This window comes from Triturus cristatus, chromosome 5_2, assembly GCF_964204655.1.
Source record: "Triturus cristatus chromosome 5_2, aTriCri1.1, whole genome shotgun sequence".
Lineage (NCBI taxonomy): Eukaryota > Metazoa > Chordata > Amphibia > Caudata > Salamandridae > Triturus > Triturus cristatus.
In genome coordinates this window covers 999272078-999299955 of record NC_140588.1, presented here as the reverse complement: position 1 = coordinate 999299955, position 27878 = coordinate 999272078, and the positions used below count along the sequence as shown (strand labels likewise).

The window sequence follows — 27878 nt, the reverse complement described above, 5'->3', positions numbered from 1 at the left end:
GTGGGATTGCTATTGGGCTAATACTAAATATTCCTACTTAGGGTGGCGTTTGGGTTGCTGGTCACCGTCCCGTTCTCGCCTGTTTTTCCTGCCGTTCCCTGCCCTCCCGCCTCCCTGGTAGCCCCTCCCACCTCCAACGACTACAAATGGAGGTGGCTGCACGCAGCAGAAGCACAGAAGGCCCGTCAAAGGCAAGCCCATCAGCGCCCGTCCGCAACTGGACTGTGCCCAGCACCAGGACCCCGGGCCCTCCCGCCACCCGCAGATACCGCCAAGGAACTCCTTGATCTGGAACCCCAGACACCAAAGTGACAACTGCTTCACCTCCTCACCATGATCATCCAAAGGACCCTTCACCTGCCGACACTGCCTCTTCTCCTGCAACACAATCTATGAAGGACTCCGCACTACTCCCACCCAGAAGATCACAAACAACCTGGAACCGCTCCTATGCATCCTGCTCAACACCCGCTCCCTCTGCAAGCATGCTTGAGAAATCAAGCACAACATCACTTCCCTCTCAACTGATGTTGCCTTCATCACCGAAACGTGGCTCAACCCCTCCTTCAACCCGACATCACCATCACCACGCCTAACTGCTACAAGATGATACACCGAGACCGCATCAACAAACAGGGGGGATGCAACGCCATCATCTTCAAGGAATCCATCAGATGCACCCTCACCTATGATGACCCAGCGCTTCTTATGGAACACATCAAATTCCAACTGCAGACCGACGTGAAGATCACGTTAAGAAGCCCCCTCTCATACAGACCGCCCGGGACCGACCTACTTTCTGCAACTCCATATCTACCCTCATAGCCCCCTGGCCCATCGACTCCCACCAGCATGTTCTACTCTGTGACCTCAACTTCCAAATCGACGACCTCAACGACGTCAACTCCACCGCCCTCCTGGAGAACCTGAGCAACATTGGCCTCACTCAACTGGTCAATGAACCCACGCACAAGGCTGGACACACACTCGATCCTATTTTCACCTACTGCCACAAAATCAAATTCAGCCACATCACAGAACTCACCTGGACTGACTACGCCATCGTACAGTTCACCATCTCCGATTTTCAGCACAGCATTAACAAGCTTCACACCTCTTCCCACAGCAGTTGGAGCAAGCTCACCAGAACTCCATGGACACAGACCCTCATCATCACCCAACCCCAAAGTCTCACCAGACATTGATCAGGCCGTCCAACACTTCTCCACTTGGATCACCGACTGTGCCAACAGTCGTCCAGCTGAAACCAACTAACGGCAACAAAAATGCAAAACATGCCAGCTGGTACACCCCAGATCTTAGGAACACCAGCACAACTGCTACCAACTGGAGAATCATTGGCGCATCAAAAAGAACCCCGCAAATAGAGCCACTCACAAAACGGCCCTCAGCAACTATCACGATAAGATGTAGCAAGCCACGAAAGCAGCCATCCCCGCCCAAATCCACACCGCAGCCAAACACACCAAGGAACTCTTCAAAATGGGCAAGGAATTCTTCAACCCAGCAGCCACAGAGAGCACCATACACCACTCCAAAGGACTCTGCAGCACCCTCACAGACTACTTCCACAGCAAGATCGCCACCATCTACAACAACTTAGAACCCCCAACCCACCACCTTCAACATTAACGACCTGAACCAACCACCAAATACCAACCAAACGATCACCACCTAGTCTCCTCTCACCACCAAAACCACCACAGCCTTCATGTCTTTCATCCACTCGGGGGTGCCCATCAACCCCTGCCACTATCACATCTTCAACCTCTGAACGAACCCAGTCAGTTCGGAACTCACCAGCATCCTCAACACCCCCATCACCACAGTAACCTTCCCGAACAAATGGAAACATGCAGAAGTCAGGCACCCCCCTTAAGAAACCTTCCTCCAACCCCAGCAATCTCAAAAACTACTAACCGATCTCCCTGCTCCCCTACCTGGCCAAAAAACTTGAGAAAGCCATCAACCAACAACTCACTGAATTTCTGGATCAAAACTACCTACTGGACACCTCACAATCAGGATTCTGGGTCGACCACAGCACTAAGACCACACTGATTGCTGCCACAGATGACATCAGAACTATCATCAACCGCATGGAATCTGTGGCCCTGACTCCTCCTTGACCTCTCTGCAGCGTTCAACACCATCTCCCATACAACCTCATCAACAGACTCCGCAACATCGACATAACAGCAAGACGCCCTCAAGTGGCTCGCCTCCTTCCTCACAAGATGCACACAAAGTATTTGACTGCCTCCCTTTACCTCTGCACCCTAGAAAATAATTTCTTTTTCATCCTACTGAGAAATTTGGTGGGGTCCTCATTTGGCTGCATTGATTGAGCCATGAGAGACCCAATGTTTGGCCTATCGGAATACATTGTCCGCGGCTGATCCAGACTATTGTCCGGACTGAGTTAAAGGGCGATCTATTGCACTTGGGTTCAATAAGGGTGACATTCCTCACTCCAGCCTTACAGAAGAGTGTCTGTCTCCTCTCCTAAGGGAACTAAGTAGACTCTTTATGGCTCCTATTGCCAGGGTAACACCTGCAGTTTGTTTTTCAAAGGTCCTAATCCATTTTCCTGCTCCCTCTATGAGCAGTGATAACAGCTTTCTGAGGTTTTTCGGATCTTTTTCTGGCTATAGAACATAACGAGGTACTCCATTTCCCGTACGTATCGGGCATCTGGTGCATAGGGATAAAGTGATGTTGGGGATTATGCTGTGTGGCATACTTTTGCCGTATGCGCAGACAGTCGCATATAGGGATAATCCCAGTCTGGATATCCTCATCATAGAGGATACAATCCTCAGCATTTGCCATGTCATCACATGGATCGAAGGACTCTTCTCTTACACATGGGCACATCTGCGGGGCTAAACCTTTAGTCCACTCCTGCTAAATTGCCTGTATAGGGTACTACATTAAACCACCAATTTTCTCCTTAGCCAACTATCTCTCATTGGGAGTGAGATCATTGCCACGTGGTGCTGATTAAACAGTCAACTGTGGTATTGGTCTGCCACGTAGCATCAATTCCCCTGTAACCTCACAAGATCCTTTTCTGGGATATTTCTCGCCATACGTTCCTTGAAATTGTAACTTCTCGAGCTCTGTTGCTCAAGGTTTCCTAATATCGGAGAAAGGGCCCTGCTCTCCTTCTCTAGTTGTCTTCATAAATCTATTAGTATGGCTGGGCGACAACATTGACCTATCCCTAGGATCAAAATTGATGAGGAGCCTTTCTCGGGTGCTACACAATCTTACATGCGATACCTCATTTACATTTCATCCATGTCCACCATTACCAAATAAACAAGTCATATATACAAACATGGAACAGAGTCCGCGTTGTCCTCACCTTAAAGATGGCAATCTCTGTGTCCTACCTGTCCCGGTGAATAGGCAGAACTTTAGGTAACATGGTTTCTGATTACATTGTCATAAATGCGCAGTATTCTATGCAGTGAAGGGTAAGTGGTGTTCCCGTGACACCAGTCGGTCGAGGGCAAATGGTACTCCTGGCTGGTTTGCCAAATGTTGGGGGAAAACTGGAATAAAAAAAGGCAAGACTTCACTTGGCAAGGCATAAGTAGGTTTACTTATTATGGCCAGGAGACCAATCACATCCGCAGAGCTGAAAAACTGATCTCGGTTTGCTGCTCGCAGACAGCTGTTTCTATAGCTGAAAATGTAATGACCTATGCCCAATTGTCTAAAAAAAAAAGTCAATAACCGGTCAAAACAGGTTCAGAAGTTTATAATATAGTTTTACAAAAGCATCAAATCACCTGTGTCCTTTAAACACGTAACCTTTTATATACATTATCTGTATCATAGTTCTAACAAACTTAAACAAAATATTAACCTCCCCTTCCCCAGTGTGTAAGTGTTTATTTGCTCTGTTCCCAGGACTTCTTATCTGACTCTGTATGCTTTAGACTAAAGTTAACTTTGACCAATATTTTTGAAGCCACGTCTCATATTGACAATGAAATATATGCTTGTGTGCTGTGATTACAATCTCTTCAAGCCTTGGTAAACATATTCTCCCATTTAACAGAAACTTGCTGAACTTGTGTTTCTGCTTTCTGGTGAACTTTAACCTAAATTACATCTTTATGCAACCAAGGCATATATTGCTCCTTCAACCATGTATCTCTCTGCATCGCTCTCTACTAATGTCTAGGGTAGCGCGATTTCTTCACATTTTATTCTCTCCTTAACACACATGAGTTCTCCTGTACCTGCCCTAGGGGCATTTAGTTGTCAAAGTAGACACCACTGAAGATATGGGTATTTATTGTAATCTAATACTAGCATTTCACATTTGACTTCATCTGTCTTCTCCCTCATCTCCATCCCTCATATCCTCCTTTTGATGGTGGATACTTGTAAATACAACAGCAGAGGATGGTTGGATGGATGTGACTTAGACATTCACATTTCTAAGAGGAATGAGATTATTACTAGAGTCAAAAGATAACAATATAAACCTACTGTGTTGCTTTCAGCCATGATGGCTGTCCTTAAGCATGTGATTGGAGTGCACGTTGATGATTTAGATTGAGCCTGGGTTTAGCATTGTGAATTTAACTGGAAAACCCCCAGGACAACAAGTAATGCCACCACCAAAAAACTAATTTTGTGACACAGACCAAAGCAAAATCAATTGTAGAAACTAAAGGTTCAGATAATGTTTTCTTGCCTATATGTTAAACCAGCTTCTTCTCATCCCAACCTGTCTCTTTCTTTTACCCAGGAGCGGACCTGTCAGACTATTTCAATTATGGATTCAATGAGGAGACGTGGAAGGCCTATTGTGAGAAGCAGAAGCGGCTTCAGTTAGGATTTGATTCTACTCCCCCTCTTAGCCCAGAAAATACAGTAATGGTACAATATGTGATCAAGTGTTTTCCACAAACCTGCAAAGTATTGTGACCTAATATGTGGTAATGTGTCAACTCGTCTCATTTATGGTTCCTGACAGACCTCTGCATTAACATCTATGAGTTATGTACAGTAAAAAAAATCTAGCATATGCTGTATATGAGGTGAATCTACTTTAAAAAGGGTGACACATGTATTAAAGAAATGAGAAGATATATTGCAAATAGGTTCTTGAAATGAGAACCCGTTCCAGTCTGTGGCCACCGAAGTCATCTGCGGCGTCCCGCAAGGATCCTCGCTCAGCCCCACCCTCTTCAACGTCTACATGAGCCCCCTCGCAGCCATCGCACGCCAACACAACCTCAACATCATCTCCTACGCCGACGACACCCAGCTGATCCTCTCCCTCACCAACGACGCCGCCAGAGCCAACCTCCAGGAAGGAATGAAAGACGTCGCGGAATGGATGAAGCTCAGCCGGCTGAAACTGAACTCAGATAAGACGGAAATCCTCATCCTGGGAACATCCCCCTCCGCCTGGGACGACTCCTGGTGGCCTCCTGCCCTGGGCTCCGCTCCAAAGCCAACGGATCATGCTCGCAACCTGGGCTTCATCCTGGACTCCTCCCTCACGATGACCAAGCAAGTCAACGCCGTCTCGTCATCCTGCTTCAACACCCTGCGCATGCTCGGAAAGATCTTCCAGTGGATCCCCACCGACACCAGGAAGACGGTCACCCAGGCCCTTGTCACCAGCCGACTGGACTACGGAAACACCCTCTACGCTGGAACCACAGCCAAACTACAGAAAAGACTCCAGCGCATACAAAACGCCTCTGCACGTCTTATCCTGGACACCCCCGCTTCAGCCATATCTCTCCCCAGCTGAGAGACCTGCACTGGCTCCCCATCAGCAAGAGGATCACGTTCAGACTCCTCACCCATGCACACAAGGCTCTCCACGACATGGGACCCACATACCTCAACAACCGCCTCACATTCTACACACCCACCCGCCACCTCCGCTCCGCCAGCCTCGCCCTCGCCACCGTCCCGCGCATCCGCAAGACCACCGCCGGAGGAAGATCCTTCTCCTACCTGGCGGCCAAGACATGGAATTCCCTCCCCACCCACCTACGACTGACCCAGAACCATCTCTCCTTCAGGAAACAGCTCAAGGCCTGGCTCTTCGACCAGTAGCAGATCCCCCTCCCCCCAGCGCCTTGAGACCCTACGGGTGAGTAGCGCGCTTTACAAATTCATTGATTGATTGATTGATTGAGAAATGTTTAACTTCGTATCACATTTACTCATACAGGTAGGACGTCAAGACAATCTCTTAAGGCTTTCAAATTTAAAACATTCCATGAAATCGTGTGTTCCTTCTGTTTTGTCGGACCACAATACATGAAATCACGATTTTCATGTCAATGAATAAACTAATAATTATTTTTTGGGCAATCCGCTCTGGATGCGATCACTACACAGCATCCACTGTTTACATAATTTGTATTCTGTATTCTCTTTTCAATTTCTAAAGTACTACCTTTCTATTGAACTAAGTACACAATCAATTCACAATTTACTTTACTTTATTTGGACAATCAAGTCAGTTAAAGTGTAGACAAGTAAAAAAAAAATACAAATCAAGCACATTAATCTCATTACAAATTGCAAAAAGCACACAAGACTGGTTGCAATTACCTATATAAAATAAGGATATGCATAATAACAGTAACGCAATGAGTATTAACAAAGACGAAACCTTAGCAGGTTCGTAAAAGGGGCCTGGAAATTCTAAAGCGGAATTTGTTGGTTGGTTGGTTAATTATGTCTATCGACACCTACAACAATGCATAAGGTAACATTGTTGTTTACAGTACTGCATTAACTTACAAGGTGCTATACCTTTTGCAGAATAAAGTGCTAAGTCTAGTGCAAATCAAAGGATACAAGCAAACATTTCGCAAGCCAATTGATTTATCTAATTTACGGCTAGAGCAGTTGACCTCGAAGCTGGGGAACCGGGTACGAGTCTTGGTAACAACGCTCAACATCTGTGATTCTGGGCAGATCACTTAATCTCCCCGTGCCTAACAAAAAAGAAAATGAATGTGTTCTTCTGTAACGAAACTGGTGCTCATGTAAAGTGCACTGATACCCGATGTCTCGGGTCTAGTTCGCGCTATATAAAACTCTAAAAAACAACAAAAAAAACGACAATTATAAGGTTAAAATTCGATTAACACTGGCACAAGTCATCATATTTGCCAATGCCCAGTCCTCTAGTGTTATTAACGATTGGAAATACGTGAGGTTTCAAAGTGATGTTGCTTCAAACTGTCTTTTCGTCAGGGCAGAGGTACAGAATTGTCTGATAAGTAAATAAGAGGTCTGTGTAAACAGACACCAATTGTAAAACTTTAGTGCGCTGAGGACTTGTGGACTCAATAGACAGTAATCACACATGGCAGTAACGAGACTGCTGTGCTTTGGGTTACTTATAACGGCAGGATCGGTAGTTATCAACTTAAGGCTGTCCCTGAAGAAATTGCTCGTTAAGGGAAATTGAAAAAAGATGACAACCCTCCACTAGCTGCTTGTTTGCTGTGACCACATATACTCCTTTAGTCAATGAAAGTCATCCAAGTAGGGGTAGGTTCCTGCTGGAGAAGTTAACAAATCTGCGTTCCTTAATGATCTTTCCACTATATTCAACAATCTTAAAAGTCTTACTATCTCTCACGGGTGCTCTCCTTTTAAGAATAAGTAAATGGCTGCATGAACTGACGGTACCCCCTGGTGATTCAGGGGCCATCGAAGGTATGATCTGCATTTGCTGATTAGACCAGGACAAATGCAGTGAAGATGTGCTAATGTTTCCTGATGCAGATGACTTAGGCAATACTTGTTGGAGGCTAGTTCGGTCGCCCATGAAGGCAGAAGGTCTAGTGATGAAAAGCATCCTATCTGAATCTGGCAAAACCTCAGTTTGTAATAAACAATAAATGGTTCAGTGAGGTACCTTTGAATCCCTTGTCGCTCATAGCTGTCAATGACGAAGTGTGCATGCTTCCTTCTCTTTAAGCTATGTCGGTCCGTCCAAAAGGTAGCTGTATTGGGCAGATGTTGGTTCCATAAGTCAGCAACACCTTCCGTTTTTAGCCCCTCTGTAAGGGCATTTGACTAGCGATTATGACCCTGTAGGTTGCAGGTCATTATTTCAGTCCAGATTAGATCCTTAAAGGATCCTATGTTGGCAACTTGTACTGAGTGCATATATTTCAGAAAACTAGCTTGCTGTACAACTTGTTGGTCTCTTAGTCTGAATTGCTGCCTATTCTGGGCCGGTGATGTATAGTGCGTCAGACCTCAAGATGTTGCTGTGTACTTTGTTAAAAAAGACACCAAATTTCTCTTGGAAATGGCTTTGTATTATATGCCAGTGTTGGAATTAATTTTGTGGGGACTATTTTCAAGATGGTTTCAGACGTAGGCCATTTTGTTGTTTTTAACAGGGTTTGAAAGGCAAACTGAAGAGAGGCCATTTTTGGCTTCAGTAAATTGAGATGCGTTAACTGACCTCCTTTGTCATCTGGCCGGCATCCAAGGTATTTCTATTTATTTGATGGAATCAAACGGTGTTTGTCCAAGGACCAGCCACCTGTTTTTTTTCTTTCCCTTTACGAACAATACGATTTTAGTTTTTTCTAAAATGACTGCCATTGCGTTTGAACTGCTATGTCAGTGCAGTGCATTAATTAATCTTTGTAGCCCCAAAGCTGTATAACTGAGGAGGACTCCGTCATCCGCATAGAGCAACGCAGTTATGAAGCATTTTGCAAGTTTAGGTGCCTGGCTAACAGCGGAGTCCAACTCAGACAGTAGATCACAAATGTACAAATTAAAATGTTCAGGGGCCAGCAAACACCCATGTTTAACACTGTGATGGGTCTTCATTTTACTGGAAATGGTGTTGTTATTTCCCTATTTTACTCTGGCCCAGGTGTTGGAGTAAAGCAATTGAATACCATGCAGTAATTGTGATGGTATTTGCCAATGAATATCGCAAGGAGGGACAGAGGCTTGGAAGGTCCAGCATACAGGCCCCAACCATTTATGCAAAACAAAGGAGTATGCTGTTCCTATGAGAGGAGGGAGAGAAGAGAGATAGGAAGGGGATGTGTGTGTATACCAGGCGCTGGGAAGAGAGTGCGTACTAGCACTAGGATAGCTCGAATAAGGAGCAAGGGCCCTCACACACCCGAGGGGTGTCATGCTTCACCATTGGGCAGCTCCTCGTTGGGCCGACCCTGCAATGCCCAACAATGGATTTTGCCAGGCAGTGAGTGTGGACCATAGCAGTTGGCGATTTACGTGGTCAAAAGCTTTACTGTAGTCTATAAAGCAGCAGTAGAGAACCTCGCCCTTGCTTATTTTTGTTTTTGCTGCAAGCATTATAATAGCCACCTGATTATCGGTGGTGCCAGAGAAAGGTCTGACGCCGCTTTGATTAAATTGAACTAGATTTCTAGACCTAGCCCAGGCATCAAGATCTTCCAACAGAAGAGAGACAAAGTATTTTGCCTCTGCATCCAACATCGCATTGAGACACTAGCTGTCGATCTTGTAAGTTGAATGTAAAACAGAACCTTGCCAAGATGACCGAATGGCATCCGTGACTATGCGTGTTCCGAAAAGCTTTTCCAGGGAGTTGGACCAGAACTCGACATCCTATTTATAAATTGTGGTCTGGATGCCGTTGGGGCTGGGAGCCCAATCTGCTCTACTTTTCTGAATGTGTTTGCTGATCCTTGTGGCTGTAAAGGTTAAACCAAAGAGATGAGTTTGATTAAGGCCACCTTCAATGCTTGTTTCCTTTTTTTTCCCCTATTGTTACTAAGGGGTAATTCAGATGGTTTTGTTAAGTCTCCACAAAGGGAACTAATGTGGATGATCCACTCTGCAGGGACATTATTCCCATTTGCATTCTCAGAGCCCCTGTGCAGATAATTGACAGTCCGGATCTCTTTCCGATTTCCATTACGACAAGCAAGAAAGAGTTGAGTTTGTATCAATCCCTTGTGTTTTTGTTTAACTTCTCAAATCCTTTTTTGTAGATTCCTCGCAAGGCATTTATTTTCATTAGCAAAGATGGATTTGCAACCACGGATTTGAGTGATCTTGCTTTCTTGTTAAGTAGTCTTTTCAGGGTAATGAGTTTGTTTGTAAACCAGGGGTAATTGATGGTAACCCCAGATGTTCTGGATTAAGAAGCAGGCTTCAAACTGCTTCCTAAAGTATGCAAAAGCTGCTGAACAAATATTTCCCAGTCACACATTGTATAAAACAGCACACTGCACTGATTAAGTATCAATGGGCATACTTTGTGGCTATTTCCGTGATTCATTTAACCACTTTCCAGCAGTTTGGAGCTTTGTTTAATCCAATGGACTCCGAGTGTGGGTGTGCTCTAATGGAATTCTTTATAAAGTCTCTGGGGCATGTGGTCGCTTTCACAGTGTGAGATAATTGAAAGGGAAATTATAGCACTGAAGGGCGGAATCAAGATAAAAGTATAATCTGAAACACACAATCTTTTCACTGAAAAGATTAAACGGTTGATCATCCGAAAGCGACCTTTTAAAGCTCGCATAGACATGCCTTCCAGATCAGCCAAGTTGATGATGCATATGGATTCTGGTCTTTGGGGCCTGGAGGCTTGTGAAGGGATCAGCCATTGCGAGCCTGCTACTTTTTCTTCAGTGTTACAGAAAGGGTTTTGTAATAGGTTTAAATAAAATCTTCAGTCTGGAGAAATGTGCTTTAGGGTGTTTGAGCTTAATATCTGAAATGAATTGTGCTAGTGCCAAGTGTTTTGCCTTTTGGTGTTTCCCTGGTGTTGCTGGTTGTATGTACACATTTAGCAGAAATAGGTGCCCCATCAACGAGTTTTATTTCTAGTTTTTGATCTCAATGCAAAGAAAATCCTCATGTCCGGTCAAATGCACTGTAGCTGCAAAATCCAAATCGGTGGATAGCTAGATGAAGAGACCCCCTTTTGCATCCCCTATAGAGTGAAATCTTGTGGCTGGAGAAAAGAATTTATAATATCCTTCAAAAGGAGTTTCCTAGTCGCGCCTGGATTCTTGGAGGCATATAATGTCCTGGGAAAGTAGAAAAGACATAGTATCTTTATCCACGCAGAACTTATCTAAACCTACCACATTCCAGGTAGCCTTTACAAGTTTTTTTATTGATGTTTGAACTTGATATGAAATAGTTATTTAAAGCAAGTCTTTTTAGTTTCGGCCTAGCCATGGTGGTGGAAGCCACCCCCAATCCTCCTGGCGCTTTGCAATGGTGGGAGTAGTAAGCTTGCACCATTTCCCAGCCAAGTTGTGACAAGAGAGTAAAAGACTTAGCTTTGAAAAGATCATTGGATTGAAGGGGGGCTATTACATTTTTTAAGAGAGAGTGTGGGTCCTGTAAATATTACCTACGCTTGCGGGACCTGTCTGAATTCGGAGTTGGGCTCCTTCTTTATAATAAATAGCTGGATAGCAAACTTATGGTGGATAAGTGATTTATATTCCCCAGTCTTCTAGGATTCTCTGATTTGCACATATGGAGTTTGCTGCAGATTGAGATGTCCACTTTACTGTGGTTGCCTCCTTATGAGGAAATATTTTTGAGGGTGTATATTGTACGCAGTCGATGTTACTAGCATTTTGATGGTAAAGATTATGGTGGGAAGCAGCAAGATTAGTAATGTTACCAAGATTCAGTATGTCTCGCTGCCTTTGGATGTGTATTCCAAATGCCAGATTGTTACCAAGGCTGATGCGTCTTGAATTGTATTACTATTTAATAAGTCGGTGACCAGTTTGCTGAAGAGCCTGGTGTTCCAAGCGTTGGTGCGTGGACTTTTTCTGCACTCAGCTGGTGCACTGTCATAACTTCAGGTGCCATTAGATTCAGATGTTGAGGTAGTGTAATTTCCCACCTTGGTAGATGTCTGTAGGCTGATGGTAATCCTGGTGCAAGGAAATTTGCTCCTGTTACTTTACTTAAAGACGATCGCATGGGTTCTTCCTGGGGATACATGCCCGTTATGACTGACTGGGAGTTGCATGAGTTCTTTAGGTTTTGCAGGACCTGTGGTTAAATAAGCTAGGTCACTAATTAAACTGTGCGGAACTATAGAAGAAGTGATTGGACATTGTGGAGATTTGCTGGATTCTATGGATAGCTGTTCTTTGCCAAGTACAGTGTCCATTACTGTTGGAGAGGCTTTCTTAAAAATTGCAAAGAATTTTCCTATCGTATTGCCCTGACTTGCAGCTCTTAAGATCTTGTCCTGTTTTTTATTTTGATTTCTTGGTCGCTTCCTTTTACTTCTCGACAGTTGATTAAGAGGGAGGCAATTGGTTAATGCTCGATAATTTTCCGGGTTTTTCGATAGGTAGATAGGTTTACTGCAGTAATGGTGCTGTAGGACTGCACTGCACGCTTTTACTATTGTTACTATTGTTTCAGTTCTATTTGTGAGTCAAAACATGTGCAGAGGATTGTGGATTTCGGCTTGGCGATAAGAACATTATTTAATATGGGCTCCTTTTTTGACGAAACAAAATGAATAGGCAATAGTTTCGCCAAATCTGCGTTGCTCTGGGGCACTGAAGAAGGCGTGGTCACTTGCAAATATGTCAAGATGTTGCACCGCATTGACATTTTTTAACCTCCTGTACTAGCTCTCCCACTATGGATTGCAGGGAAATTAACTTGTCAATAAGCATGGTACAGACACAGTCATGTGCATTAGATGCTGGGGATGCAGATGGTTTATGGGCATTTGCCAATAGTTCACTGATGGTGGAATTCAACTTTTCAAAATGAGAATCAATGTCCGACGTATTTTGAGCTAAAGTCTCCAATAAAGAGAGTTGTATATCAAATTTATTGGACTGGAATTCCATGCCTTTAGCTGTGGTATTTAAAGTATTAATTAGTTGCCAAGTCCTAATGTCCAATGGAGGGTCTGCAATTCGATAGCAAGCAACAGTTGAAAATAAGTTGAAATAAGTATATTCCTTAATCTGTGTAGGACTGGTGCTGAACCCGGCCGCTGTGGTATATCGTGGGCATATCCTTTAATACAGCCAAAGGGTTGCCTAAATTCTTTTCTTTTGCACTACATGCAGCCTCCTGTACAAGGCCGTACCTGAGGAGTACTATTAGGATCTAGTTTCATTTGAAGTTCATTCTTCAGTGGCGAGCTATGTATATCATCACCTTTTACCTAAATGCACAGTTTGCCAACAGTGCGTGTTCTATTAAATACAGCAGTACTCTGAAAGTATCCCAAAGTCCATTTTTCTCAATGCCATTCTGGTCTGATGCCATTTTTATCTAAAATAATTTTGATAATTCTAATCAGAAACTGTAGCAACTGTATACCCTTAGTCCAGTACCATATTTAGTTTGGAAACGAATCCCAAAATACCTCTGCTGTCGTTCTCTCCAATCATTACCTTTATTTAACAGTTCATTCTTTGTTTGTTGGTCTAAATCATCGATCCTATTAATGTCCCCTTTAGCCTTCCCACAAGACTCATGGTTTCCCCCAAAAATCATTATATATATATATATATATATATATATATATATATATATATATATATATATATATATATATATATATACACACACACATATATATATATATATGTTTCCAAAGGTGCCCAAGCAATGAGAGGCGCACTCCTCCAGCTGAAAGTTTGCAAAACCATTTATTTTCCAGAAACAGCGCTACAATTCCGATAATTTGTGTCCGTGTTGCCTGACGCGTTTCAGAGCGATCGCGCTCTTTCCTCAGAGGCAGTTTGTAAGTGCAACAGGTTCTGGGTTCCCACATTTCCTTGCGTTTCTGCTCAAATTTAGTGGCCTCAGGTGTGCCTTTTCTAGTAAGTTCATTGCTAAGCACGCTGGGAATTGTGGTTCAGTACCCTATTTTTAGCCTCCAGTGGCTGTGTACTTTACAAAACATTGAACGGTGATTGAACGGCGCAGCTGAGCCCAGAGTGAGAAACAGGGCTCCAACTCTGAGGCCTACTGGAGGGCAACTACTGGTCCGTTCAATGTTTTGTAAAGTACACAGCCACTGGAGGCTAAAAATAGGGTATTGAACCACAATTCCCAGCGTGCTTAGCAATGAACTTACTAGAAAAGGCACACCTGAGGCCACTAAATTTGAGCAGAAACGCAAGGAAATGTGGGAACCCAGAACCTGTTGCACTTACAAACTGCCTCTGAGGAAAGAGCGCGATCGCTCTGAAACGCGTCAGGCAACACGGACACAAATTATCGGAATTGTAGCGCTGTTTCTGGAAAATAAATGGTTTTGCAAACTTTGAGCTGGAGGAGTGCGCCTCTCATTGCTTGGGCACCTTTGGAAACATATATATAGATATATATATCCATATATATATATATATATATATATATATATATATATATATGGATATATATATTACCTACTGGCGGTCGCCAGTAGGTAGTTATAGTTAGGACCACGTTTCCATAGGAAATCCGCAACATTCTATTTTGAATAACTTTGGCGCCGGTCGACGAATCCTCGCGAAGTTTTCAAAATAGGTGGGGCGCTACGCTCCGCTCCTACCCTGAAAGTCTCGGGGGGATTCGTCAAGCGGGGGCTGAGATAAAAGGGGGGTCCCAAAACACGTTTTTCCCATGCATTTTTCCATAGGACCTTTAGACAGGGCTACAGCCCGAACGGCTGAACAGAATTTAATGAAATTTGGCAGAGAGGTAGTCCCCAGGTCAAGGAAGTGCCTTTTGTAGGTTTGGTGTAAATCTGTTCAGTAGATTCTGAGAAAATAGCCTTTAAATCAATATATATATCTGAGCCAGCTTACGGTGCGCTTACCGTACGCGTACGGTGACGTGCGCGAGCGCGATTCTGATTGGCCGTTAGATCTTAGTAAACATTCGAATCTGTCTAAACCAGGAAGCGGCGGCCGCCATTTTCTCTCTCGCACTCTGACAGGGGGTTGAAAAACAAAGTGAAAAAACATGTAAAGGGGCTGTTTAGACAGCTCCCAAGCACCTAGCCATGTCGAGGGAGTCCCCAACGATCCCCCAAGTGAAAAAAAGCAATTTAAATGTTTTCGAAAATTTCGCCGATTACGCTTACCGTACGCGTACGGTAGCCAATATTAAAAAAAATATCCACAATCTTCCCACCCCGTGTGCAACTGGTGCCCGAAGGGCACCAGTCGTGCATGGATTAAGTAGACTTTGGAAAACATATATTTTACCTGTCACAACGATGCTCATCATATGTTTCCTCCATGTGCGCACGGTGCGCGAAGCGCATCGTGCGTTCCGGGCCCATCTAGCGTAACGTGGACACGCGGTGCGCGAAGCGCACCGCGTGCTCACTGTGCGCGCATGGTGCGCGAAGCGCACCGTGCGCGCACGGAACGAACTGCGTTAAGTGGGCGCGCACGCCACAAATGGCGTAAAGTAACTTAGCATTTAAAAAAACGTACAAATTCACTGAAAAAACCATAGGTTTCACACATGTTATAGTTAGCTGGACATTTTACTGATAAAAAACCAATGAAATTCCCCCGTTATAGTTACTGTAGGCAACTATAACTCACGCGACCGTAATCCTCTGCTGATGACATATGTGTCTTTATGAAAAAAAAATATTTGTAATATATGTATAGCTAAAATTTAATGGAAGAAGACATGGGCAAATAAGTGTCTAAATACAGTATTAGCATCAGCAGAGGATTACGGTCGCGTGAGTTATAGTTGCCTACAGTAACTATAACGGGGGAATTTCATTGGTTTTTTATCAGTAAAATGTCCAGCTAACTATAACATGTGTGAAACCTATGGTTTTTTCAGTGAATCTATATATATATAGATATATATATATATATATATACACGGATTTACATCATTTAACCAAAAGGCACGACTCTGAACCAAGGGCTTCCTTTTTTCCAAATTTGGAGTAATTCCGTTCGGGCTGTAGCTGCGACTAAAGGTTCCTATGGAAAATTGCATGGTGAAAACACGTTTTTGGACCCCCCTTTTTTCTCGGCCCCCGCTTGACGAATCACCCCGAGACTTTCAGGATAGGAGCGGACCGGAGCTGGCCAAAAGTTTTGAAAATTTCGCGAAGATTCGTCAACCGGCGCCAAAGTTATTGGAAATAGAATGTTGCGGATTTTCTATGGAAAATGGGTCCTACCTACTGACGACTGCCAGTAGGTAATATATGTATATATATATATATCTCCTTTCGGTCAGCCCACTTCATCTGTGGGGTTTAAGAAACAAGAATATTTACCTTCCCCACAACAGCCTGGAATGGATCATGGTTCAGCCCACTTCATCTGACTGCCTCACCCCTGCGAATGATAGCATTTTGTCTGATCACATGTGCTTAGTCTACTGACTAAGAGAACATTTCAATGCAAGAGCTGGTGGTTCTGCACTGAGGGGACATTTCTTTATTCCAAATTTTTTCCAAGTGTTGTGTATATTACCCTTGTTATAAAAAGGCTTGCAAAGGCCACACCTATTGACTTTTCCAGTGATTGTTCATAGTTCCTACAACATATACAAACTTTGGTGCCACCTTTAACCATGGGAATCCTTGAAACTGGTCAGATGTGAAACTCTTAAATATCTATAGAATAGCTTTCTAGCAGATTTCCTCTCACCTTCTCAGAGTTAATAAATGACCTGCTCCAAATGTACTATCCTAGGGACGAGCCCACAATCAGTGAGCGCATGAAAGGAGCTCGAGGACTGTGAAGATACAGTGCTGCTTGCGGGTTGATACCACTCAATGCTAAATATCAGAGACCATTAAATGGCTAAACAGATGCAGATTGTAATAAGGAATTCAACAGTGCTCTAAAACTGGAACTCCACTGGCATAGACAACAGAGCACACAGTCCTAAACATAAGTAACCTATCCCCTCGTCCCTTCAATATTGCAATTAGGAGGTGTCCATATTGTAGATCATTCCATAGCTCTTGGTACTGGGGTCAGAAATAATTGATGGAAAGGTTTCTCATAGCGGGCCTTGTCGTCCCAAGATAGTCAACTTGTAGAATCTGTCTGTACAAGGACTGGAAGCAGGTCATATAAAGTGCTGTCAGTAGGCCCCTAACTCACTCAGAATGCAGGTGAAAATTGTGCTGCCATGCTAAGTTATGTCTCACCCCTTTCTTCCAATCTTCCCCTAAATAAGTGCACTGGTAATCAACTGGGACACTTGTTGGACCCCTCCAAGCACTTGTACACATTAAAAGGACAAGTAGGTACACTAAAGTTGCAAAATAACAAAAAAGAGGGCATATAAACATTTGAATTGCCCTCTCCCAGTTCATTCACGTTGTAAATGTTTAGAGCTATGAATGGTTCAAATAGAAATGCAGTCTATCTTCCTCAAGATATCACCTTCATTAGAGGCCCATAGTACTTTTAATAGTGTGATGAACAAGTACAACTGCCCACCCTCTTACATTTACTCCTTTACTGTTAAATACAGCTTGTGATGTCTCTCTAAAGTGGTAACTGGGCTACTACATACATTCTTATTGAAGATGCAGCTATTCTTTGTCTTTGTACTAGGTGGAGTGCATCACCATTTCTTTTAGCACTGCCTATAGTTTATGAACAAGTCTGATGTCTTTTTTAAACCTAATATAAGGGTTATTTTTATTTACTAGAGCAGAATGAAAATGTAAGGTGGCTCTTAATAATTTGTATATATTTCATAGGATCACCAAGGAAGAACAGCAAATGCAGATAATGAATTTGACAATGATAACCAGTCTGAATTTGATTCCGAATTTGCTTGTCTTGCTGCAGGCCGGTCTAAGGCTGGACCGCCCCCAAACAGGTGAGAACATTTAAGCAGCTCTTCAAACTAATGTAAATACGGTGAAATGCAGGGGGTCATGTTTTGCACTAACTGTGTTAGAAATGAGAATCTGCAGCCACTATATTGTTCAATTCTTTAAAATGATAGTAGCTCCCGGGACACATCCTCGTTTTCAACCTTCTTGCATCACCTGGAACATATTTTCGTTATATCGAGCGAGCTACAGTTTTCCTCTATGCACAAAAAAATATCCATGTGGTACTGGCATCCGCATGGTCTATATGTCTGCTTTCTGAACCCCCAGCAATTGTTCTTTTAAGGTATTGAAAATAGTTGTGTTTCTAATGAGACTTGCTTGACACTGGTTTGTGGACCACATTTGCTCCTGTATTCTTGACATGTTAAATCGTTTGCAGATGGGTTAGTTGTAAAAAGTGTGGTGTTGGAACATGTTTTGGAACATACATTTATGTTAATTGGTGCAGTTTTAAATGCGAGTAGTCAATGAATATGTCTGTATGAAAAAGTGTGTAAAAAGTGGGAATGAATGAGACTAATTGGGAGTGCTTATGTGTTGTCTTTTTAAAAAAAATCTTTTTATTAAACAAGCTCATCATACAATATACAGACTGAGAGTTCAATATGAACCCCATCTTACATTATAGCATATATCTTCTCATAGGAGTGGTCAGACATGGAGAGCATAGGAGTCTTGCTCATCCATCAGAATTCCCCCATATGTGTGGGTCTGAGACTGCCCATGTACATCAATATTGCTATATAGTGTTGTGTCTACTGTCCTTGGGTACGTAAGGACCCCAGTGTTGTTCCTCTGAAGTACCCCCTTTCCCCCCCCCCCACTTCCATGCTTTATTTCTTTTTGCCACCCCTTTTTGCCAGTGCCAGCCAGATGTTAGTATGACGTGGCCACTCTTCCTTTCCTTGGATCAGCAGAATTAACCACTTTGCGTTCATGGGTACCCTCACCCCCCAGTGCCCCGGTCATTACACCAGTCACATCCCACCAGTACCTGTGGATCACGGGGGCATTCCCAGAGGGTATGATAAAAGGACCCCTACTGTGTACATTCTCTTGCACATTGGGGTGTCTCTACCGTGGAAACATCCTTTACCTCGCATGCGTTACTCCGCATGCCGTTACCCCGCATTTTTTACACCACAAAATCTTTTACAACGCAGGGCTTTACACTGCAAAGCATTCCCCAAATTAACGCCCTCCCTGGAGTTAGAATAGTAAATTGCGTTGTAGTGGATTGCGTTGTAAAATATTTTGCGGTGTAAAAACTGCAGGGTAAAGGCACGCAGAGTAAAAGTGTGTGAGGTAAAGTGTCATATTGGTCTTTACCACCCCCAATCTGTACAGCAGGGTTCTCGGATACTATGTACGATTTAGAATGTGTTGTTTCTAAGCAATCGTGTTCCAGTGTTGTGGAAAATGTGCAGTTTGTTTTGCCCCAGGTGTCGCAAAGCATTCCTGTAGATAGATGAGCATTGGATGTGGAGTCTGTATTTGCTTCAGAGTCATGAATGAGAGAGCAAGGCTAGTAGTACATTTTGACCAAAACAATTTAGGTCCAAAGGCAGTAGCCTTGATCACTGTTTGCCAGTGCCTCTGTTACACCTTTTGAATCCTGACCGGCAGCTCATGCCATATGTCTTCATGGGGGAGTTGGCTGTATGGTCTGATGACAATGTGCTTTGTCAATCCAAGCCACAAACATTTCTGAATAAGAAGCAGGCTTCTCTAGTGCCAACAGCAGACACATCTAGTGTGATTCTTAATGTGAACATCTCCATAGGGTTGCACAGACTTGATCAAATGCACCATCTCATTAAATTAGTCAAAAGGCAAACATAAAATGAAGAACAGGCCTGCAGGCATATAGGGGTGTGGCTCTATTGTTGCAATGAAGTATTCAACCTCAAAAGATGGGGGAAGCTGTTGGCACAGAAAGTAGTACTACTGCATCATTTTCTTGCTGAGATCACCCATGATGGCACTAAAACATCTACCTACCAGAAGCAGGAGACAAAATACATTTGAATTTCAGAAATACTCTGCAGAGGACACTATCTGGGAAACAGTGAAAGATGGTAGATGAAGGATTTCTATGCCAAGAGATGTCATAATGTAGATTAATTTCAACCATTTAGGAGGTAAGTGTAACCTGAGTTTTAAAGGCAAAAATTCACAAACAAGGTAAGAGGTACCATAAAATCTTTCTTTAGGTGGACTATATCAAAATAACATTGAAAACAAGTAACATCAGAGGTGCAAGAAGGGGAGCCTGACTTAGTGATTATACCACTCCGATAACTTATGAAATATAGAGTGTTGTTAACTACAGATTAGAATTCTTAGACAAGAAGAAAGAAACTCCTCTCTGCTTTTGGGAAATTGGAAATCAAATGATCTCTGCAAGTGTGCTTCAGAGAGCAGCAGGATCCTTTAAAATGGTCCTCAGGACAAAAGGGAAGATGTAATAATGGACATTCTTCACCAGCAGCACTCATCTCAACATTTTCTCTACATCTGGCAAGTCTTAATCTGTTAATTCAAAGATTGATAAGATTTACAAGTTTGGCCCTCAGACCCAATTTATATCTGGGTAGTCCAGAAGCAGACTTGCTATGTCCTTTATTCCAAGAGCTGTAATTGTCCAGCCACCGGACAAGGACAAGTAAAATGCTAGAGGAAGTATGTTGCAAGATACGGCAAGCTCATGATATAACATGAGAGGCAAATGCAGCACCTCACCAGAACAGGCAAGAGCTCAAAGCTAGCAGAATTTTAACCAGATGGGAACTGCAGTATCACTTGTAGCTACAGGTATTCAGGTTTAGAACAGAAGTATTAACAAGTCTAAAATGTGCCCTTTCTCATTACGTTTGGATAGGTATGTTCATGGGACTGTTCAAGACTGAAAAGGAAACAGCTCTGCTTAAAGAAAAGTCAACATGAGAGAGTATCATATCAGCTTTTTCTGCATTGTCAACAAACATTTTCTGCCTTTTTCTGGATCTTATTTTTGCTGACTTTAGGACTCTATGCGATTTACCGCTGCTCAACATTAGTAAAGTGCCTGTTCTCCACTCCTAAAATATATACTATACATTGAAAAACTCTATTAGACCTATTTAAATTCCATGTATGCCCATTGTTGATGATGCTTAAAATGCAACTATTGGATAGAAAGTGAATGGACACATATAGTGCATATTTGACAAACACATTTTTCTGCCAGGAACACCTCTATGCTCTGGCTACTCTGCAATGTACATGCAGAGCAGTGACACGTGGCAGGGAAAATGCCGTTTCCATGTAGGAAAAGCATGTTCTATATATTCATATGTTACCACTACTGTGTGGTTAGTGTGCCTCACTCTGAAATAAAACTCAAGAACTAGTTCACTTTGTAGGCCTATCTAGATAGGTGCATATGGGATTAAATCTTTATTCTCCTCTTGTGCTTATGAAAGAGCTAGCAAATTCTTCAAGTAAGTTTTCTGTTCCGTTTTTAAAAACTCACTTAATCGTGAAATATGATTTTTGATTACTTAAGCAGAAACATAACTTTGTAAAAATGTACTTTAGGCTGCTTTAGCCAGAACTGGCTTAAAACTAGTTTGGCCTCTCATCTCACATCTACAGCTGGAATACACACCCTTGGCTTTGAGAGTTAACACCCTGGCATAGAACACAAAGGCCTGCCACTGAGCCCAGAAAAGGTCAATGGGTTTTGACTCCTGATCACTTACCATGGAATAGTTCTCTGGGAGTGGACAGCAGATAGCTTTAATGCTGTCTTTTTTCTGAAGATCCAGAGAGATGGTAATAACCAGATAACCTATGCAATTCTGTGGCTGCAGTGTTAACCATATAATTATGAATTTACTCCATTTACCACATATTTTTCAGCAAATTATGCATATTTCACAAAACGTGTTTCTGGCTAAAATGGATGAAAATAATATTACCAGAAAATGTGCAGCATAATTAAGAAACTCTTTCCACATAATTTGGTCCTTCGTGCCTCACAATCCTAGTAGCCCAGACAATATTAATGCTGTGTAGAGTGGTTTGGGGGCTGTCATTATGATAATGAAATCCGTATTTCACAGGAAGTCATACAATGTTTTCCATATGTCATGGTTACTGTGAAATATGGTGGTTTGTACCACTGCATTTTGTACATAAAAGCACCCAAACATGTAAAATGCACATATATAGATGACTCCACAATTGTGAAATATGGGTTGGCACTTGAGAGAGGTGCATGTTCTTTGTTATATTTAAGTGCAGGTGCAAACTAATGTCACCAACACATTTTGACCAATGTGCAGTCTTGGTCACAGGCTGTTTTCAATTTGTTTTAATAGCCATACTGCCTTCTTCTGGTCTTGGTATTGTAGGTTCAACAACCCATTTCCGTAAAATTTAAATGTGATTACATTTGTTGACCACAAGAAAAACAAGAAATTCTGAGGTACAGTCAAGAAAATAAAAGATAAAAGAAAAGAGAAGCAACATCCGCTGAGGGTTATAAATGAGAGACATGGGGGAGGAGCCTAGCGCTTGACCAAGATGGCCGCGTGAGCTTAGAGCTCCCGAGACCCTCGCGCCCTCCGTCGACTATCCTGGCTCAAATCCTGATGGTATGCATGGCACCGTGTAGCTGAGTTGTCAGGGAGGCGATTGATGCTACCCGCGGTCAGATCGCCCATCGGGAACCGGACTTACGACCGGCGAAAGATTGCGGCCTAACTCCCGGAGATGCCAGGGGCTAGAGTTGGCAGGATGCCCGACTCCTAGTTGATCAACAACGGCCTGGTGAGGTGTGAACTGTCGGACGGAGGCCTTCCCTCTTTCACTTTCGATTTCGATCCCTTTGTCTGCCCGGACACTGTAGAGCTCTGGGTGGCTTTACAACCCCAAGGACGCTCGGCGGGCTACTCTGGCAGCACAAGGCGGACCCGTTCACTCCTTATTCCTCTTTCTGAGAGGGAACGGCCTTCACTGCATTGGACTGCCTGGAGTCCATTATGTCGGGCAAGGCAGAAGGGGATCGGCTGAAGACTAAGTCCACCAGGCGGGGAACGTATTCCCAAGTCAACAGTATGGACCGCTACGCCCTCCTGAAAACATCGCCTGGTGGACCGAGCCAGGCGCCGGATGCACAGAAGGAGGACTCGCCTGGGACACCGGAGCTATCCCTGCAGGATGTCATGGGCGCGCTTGATGGGATGCAGACCTCGATGGGGAGGCAATTCGAGGCCCTGGCGCATAAGGTGGATGCCATCCTGGTGGATGTCAATTTGATCCGCTCGGACCTGGGCAAGACAAACGAACGCGTCAAGAACCTGGATCACAAGACCACGGGCCTCACTGATGATGTCGCGGATTTGCAGAACGAGGTCCGGAAGCTGAGGGCCGAGAGTGACCTCGCCGCCCGCCGGCTGGAGGACTTCGAGAGCCGGTCCAGGCGCAACAATGTGCGCGTCATCGGGGTTCCGGAGTCCTCGGATGAGGCTTCGACGGACCTGCTTGTGGAAGATTTGGTCCTCAATCATCTGAAGCCTAAGGGCCTTGGAAAGTTTTTTGCGGTGGAAAGGGCCCATAGGGTGCCGGGCGGGCGGCCCAAGGCGGTTGCCCCGCCGCGGCCGATTGTCGCCCGGCTCTTTCATTTTCGAGATCGGGATGCTATCCTGCAAGCTTCGAGGGTGATGGGCCCAGTCCCCTTCCAGAATGCGTCGGTGAATTTTTATCCGGACTTCACCCAGCAGGTGCAGAGGCAGAGACAGAGCTTCCTGGGGGTGAAGCGGAGACTTCGGGAACTGGACCTGAAGTATGCCATGCTTTTCCCCGCCAGACTACGGGTGGTGCATGAAGACCGGACATTCTTTTTTGACTCTCCTGTTATGGCCGACGAATGGCTGGACGCTTTGCCCCGGCGACGGACCAGGGACGACACAGCCGAGCATGGAGACAGTGGCCGGGATGGACAGGGCTGATACCTCAAAGCCGGCCTGACTTGATTTACTCATACTTGAAGATTTGAACAGAGTGCAGTAACTGTGGAGGGTTGCGGGAGGACGAGGGGTGCTCTTTTCCTCCCTTAGGGTACTTTTTGTAGATTTTTGTTTTTGTAGGGCGACAGGCACACTGCAAGTTGGGGGGGCTTTTTAAGCTGCAGCAGGGGTGCAGGGTGGGGGGAGTTTTGGGGATTTTGAGTTTGTTGTTGGGGGGTTTATTTCTGCAAGGCATGATGATTATCCTCAGGGCTGTTCCATGGTGGCGCCTCGGGTGTGGGGTGGGCCTCTTTCCGTTTGAGGATGGGGGGTAGAGGCTTAAGTGTTATAAGCTGGAATGTTAATGGTTTGGGGGATCGCATCAAGAGGGGGATTGTTTTGCAATTTTTGAAACGCTCAATGCCAGACGTTGTCCTGCTGCAGGAGACGCATCTCATAGGCAATACGTGCTATGCCCTGAATAGGAAGGGGTATAAATTCATTGCACACTCGGGATTCTCTTCAGGGTCCAGGGGTGTGGGCATCCTCGTTAGAGCATCGTTGCCCTTTGAGGTGGACTCCACCATTGTTGACGATAGGGGGAGGTTTGTGGCGGTGGCGGGGCGGTGGGAAGGAAGGACTTTGGTTTTGGTTTCGGTTTATGTCCCGCCGGCCCTGCAGGCCTCCACATTTGCTGAACTGGGCAGGGCTTTGCTGACTCTCCCGGGGGGAATGCTGGTAGTGGGAGGGGATTTCAATGCTGTGGGTTCAGGACTGTTGGATAGATACCCGCCCAGGGACACAGGGGGGGCTCAGAAATGGCTTCCAGACTTCCTGGATACGTTTGGTCTGATCGACTGCTGGAGACTCCGGCACCCCACACAGAGTCAATACACGTTTCACTCCGGGGCGCATGGTAGCCTCTCCAGGATTGACTACTTGCTCACTCTGGCAGCACATGCCTCTTTGATATCCGAGGCGAGGCACATGGCACGCGGTATCTCTGATCACTCGCCAGTGTGGATCCGGCTGGATCTAGGTCGGGAGGGAGGAGGGAGGGTGGCCCCCATCAACCCATGGTATTTCCGAGACCCCAAGATGCGCAGCGCCCTGGTAAAGAAGGTAGATAATTACTTTAAGGACAATCTGGGAACCGTGGACTCGGCGGTGTCGCTGTGGGAAGCTTTTAAGACCGTGCTTCGGGGGGAAGCCCTCTCCCTGGTGGTGGCTGCCAAGAATCGGAGGGATGGCGAGGTGCGGCAAGTGGAGGAGGAGATTGCGGCCCTTGAAGGGGATATGGAGGAGGAGGTTACAGAGTCCTCATTGCATGAGCTTTGCCTGAAGCAGGCGGAGTATAGGGACCTGGTGACGAACGCCGCTAAGACCCTCAGCAGGGAACAACAGGGCCGCCTGTATGACGTTGGGGATAAGGCAGGGAAACTCCTGGCGTGGTTGGACAGGAAAGAACGGGTCAATAGAGTGGTGCCAGAGTTGATTGGAGAGGGGGGAGAGGCGATTGTGGAACCTGAGGGGATTGTGAGGTGTTTCGCGGAGTATTTTCATAGGGTTTATTCCTCTGTGTCGGACAGGCCACCCGAGGACTCGTCTGATCTCCTCCGTGATATCGAGTTGCCCTGCCTCTCTGACATAGATAGGGACGATTTGGATGGTGACATCACGGTTGACGAGGTGGCGGGGGCGATTCGTGCGTTGAACTCGGGTAAGGCCTCTGGACCGAATGGACTGCCGATCGACCTGTACAAACTGTTCCCGGATAGGGTCGCCCCTCACCTGCGCGCCATGTTTTTGGAGGCGCGGGGGGATGGGATCCTTCCGTTGGACCAGCGGCTGGCGTCGATTGTGGTCATACATAAAGAGGGTAAACCCCGAGATAGATGCGCCTCCTATCGGCCCATCTCCCTCCTCAACGCTGAGCCGAAAATTCTGGCCAAACTCCTGGCCACCCGTTTGATTAGGGTACTTGGCGATTTGGTCCACCCGGATCAATCTGGCTTTATCCCGCACCGAAACACAGCATTGAACCTTAGGCGTCTTCATGGCGTCATCGCCAGGGCGAGCACGCTGCGTGAACCGGCTGTTGTGGCATCTCTTGATGCCACGATGGCCTTTGACACGGTGGAGTGGGCATATTTATGGGCCGTGCTGGCCAAGTTTGGTTTCGGTCGCGGTTTTGTGAGTTGGGTTCGGTTGCTGTACGAGGGGCCACTAGCGAATGTTGTGGTGAATGGTCGGGCATCTCCTCCGTTTCAGCTTGGTAGGGGTACTCGGCAGGGCTGCCCCCTGTCGCCTTTGTTGTTCGCCCTCGCCCTTGAACCGTTGGCTGCGTGGATACGTTGGCACCCGGATATACGGGGCCTTCGGTGGTCGCCTGATCACGAGGACCGTGTTTCGCTTTATGCCGACGATATCCTACTGTATCTTGCCTCACCTAAGAAGTCACTTATAGTGGTCTGTGACGTACTCGCCTCGTTCGGTAGGAACTCGGGACTTGTGATTAATTGGGGCAAATCGTACTTGTACGTTCTTAGTGGCGAAGTCCCACCGATCCCTAGAACATGTCCGATACAGGTTGCCCAGCAGGGTTTTGTGTATTTGGGGATTTTTATATCCATGGATCCTGCTGTGCGATATGAGAGGAATCTGCTCCCCCCCTTGGCACGCTTGAGGCGAGATGTGGAAGGTTGGCGGAGGCTGCCGCTCTCCCTTGTTGGGCGTGCGGCCCTGTTCAAAATGATGTCTCTTCCCCGCTTCCTCTACGCCCTCCAGAACACCTTGGACTGGGTACTGGCCAAATACTTTCGGGAGGTCGAAGGCCTCCAAAGGACGTTGCTGTGGGATGGGCGGCCGCGAATAGCTATTTCAAAGTTGACGCTCCCATGGTACGATGGGGGCATTGCGCTCCCAGACATTCGACGGTACTACTGGGCCACGCAGCTGAGCGCGATCAACCATGGGTTCTATGGCCCTGCCCTCAGCCCTGGGTATGCCATGGATAGGTGGCTGCTGCGCGGCGGCAACTACTACAGGGCGTTGTATTCGCGGTCCTTAGACTCGTCCCTCACGGGGCCCACAGGTGTGGCGGTGCGCGTATGGAAGATGGCGACTGACTCGTTGGGCTGGAAGGATAGGCTAACCCTCGCTACCCCATTGTTTGAATCGGAAAGATTGGGAAAACTCTGGCACACGAAGGGTTTTGATAAGTGGGATCTGATAGGTATATCCAAGGTGGGAGATGTGCTGCATAAGGGGAGGGTGAAGTCCTTCGAGGAGTTGCAGACTGAGTTTGAGCTAGGGCCTTCAGAGTATTTCAGGTACGTCCAGCTGCGTCACGCCCTCCGATCAGTCCTCGTGGAGGGTGAGAAGGTGCCAGAGTCCTCTCCCCTTGAGGACCGAGTCCTTGATGGTCATATGCCCGAGAGCACGATCTCACTCATATATAAGAAGCTGATAAACGTCCGGGCAGACTTGCTATTGGGGCTGAGAGAACAGTGGACCAGGGATGGCCTTGAGTTGGATAATGAGGACTGGCAGTCAGCGGTTTCCTCGCCTAAGGAGGTTGCGATCCCGTCGCGTCTGAGGCTGGTGCAGCTTAAAATACTGCACCGGGTGTATGTGACGGGGCCAAGGCTGGTCCGTATGGGATTCTCGGGGGACGGCCTGTGCAGAAGGGGATGTGGTATGGTGGGTACTTTCCTGCACATCATTTGGGAATGTGGTGTCATCGTGGAGTTCTGGAGGAGAGTCCATGCAGTTATGGGGGAGGTGACGGGCATTGTGGTACAGCCGGAGGCGCGGTGTTGCCTCCTGAACGTCTGGGGGCCCACTGACCTCGATGAGGCGCAGACCCAATGGGTGACTCTGGGTAACATGATAGCTAAAAGAGATATCGCGCGACTATGGGGCTCCTCGGGACCCCCTACACTGACCGCGTGGCAGGAGAACATGGATTGGAGCATGTTTAGGGAGAA

General features: G+C 45.6%; 1 protein-coding gene across 3 annotated transcripts in view; it reads left to right on the top strand.

Moving 5' to 3' along the window:
• Positions 1–27878, top strand: part of LOC146829566 (uncharacterized) — a 312339-nt gene that overhangs the window by 206409 nt on the left and 78052 nt on the right. For all 3 annotated transcript variants that reach the window (XM_085608270.1, XM_085608269.1, XM_085608268.1), the window contains exons 7-8: positions 4793–4923; positions 17756–17877. In XM_085608270.1, coding sequence (XP_085464396.1) covers positions 4793–4923; positions 17756–17877 — 253 coding nt within the window. The remainder of the gene's footprint in view (positions 1–4792; positions 4924–17755; positions 17878–27878) is intronic.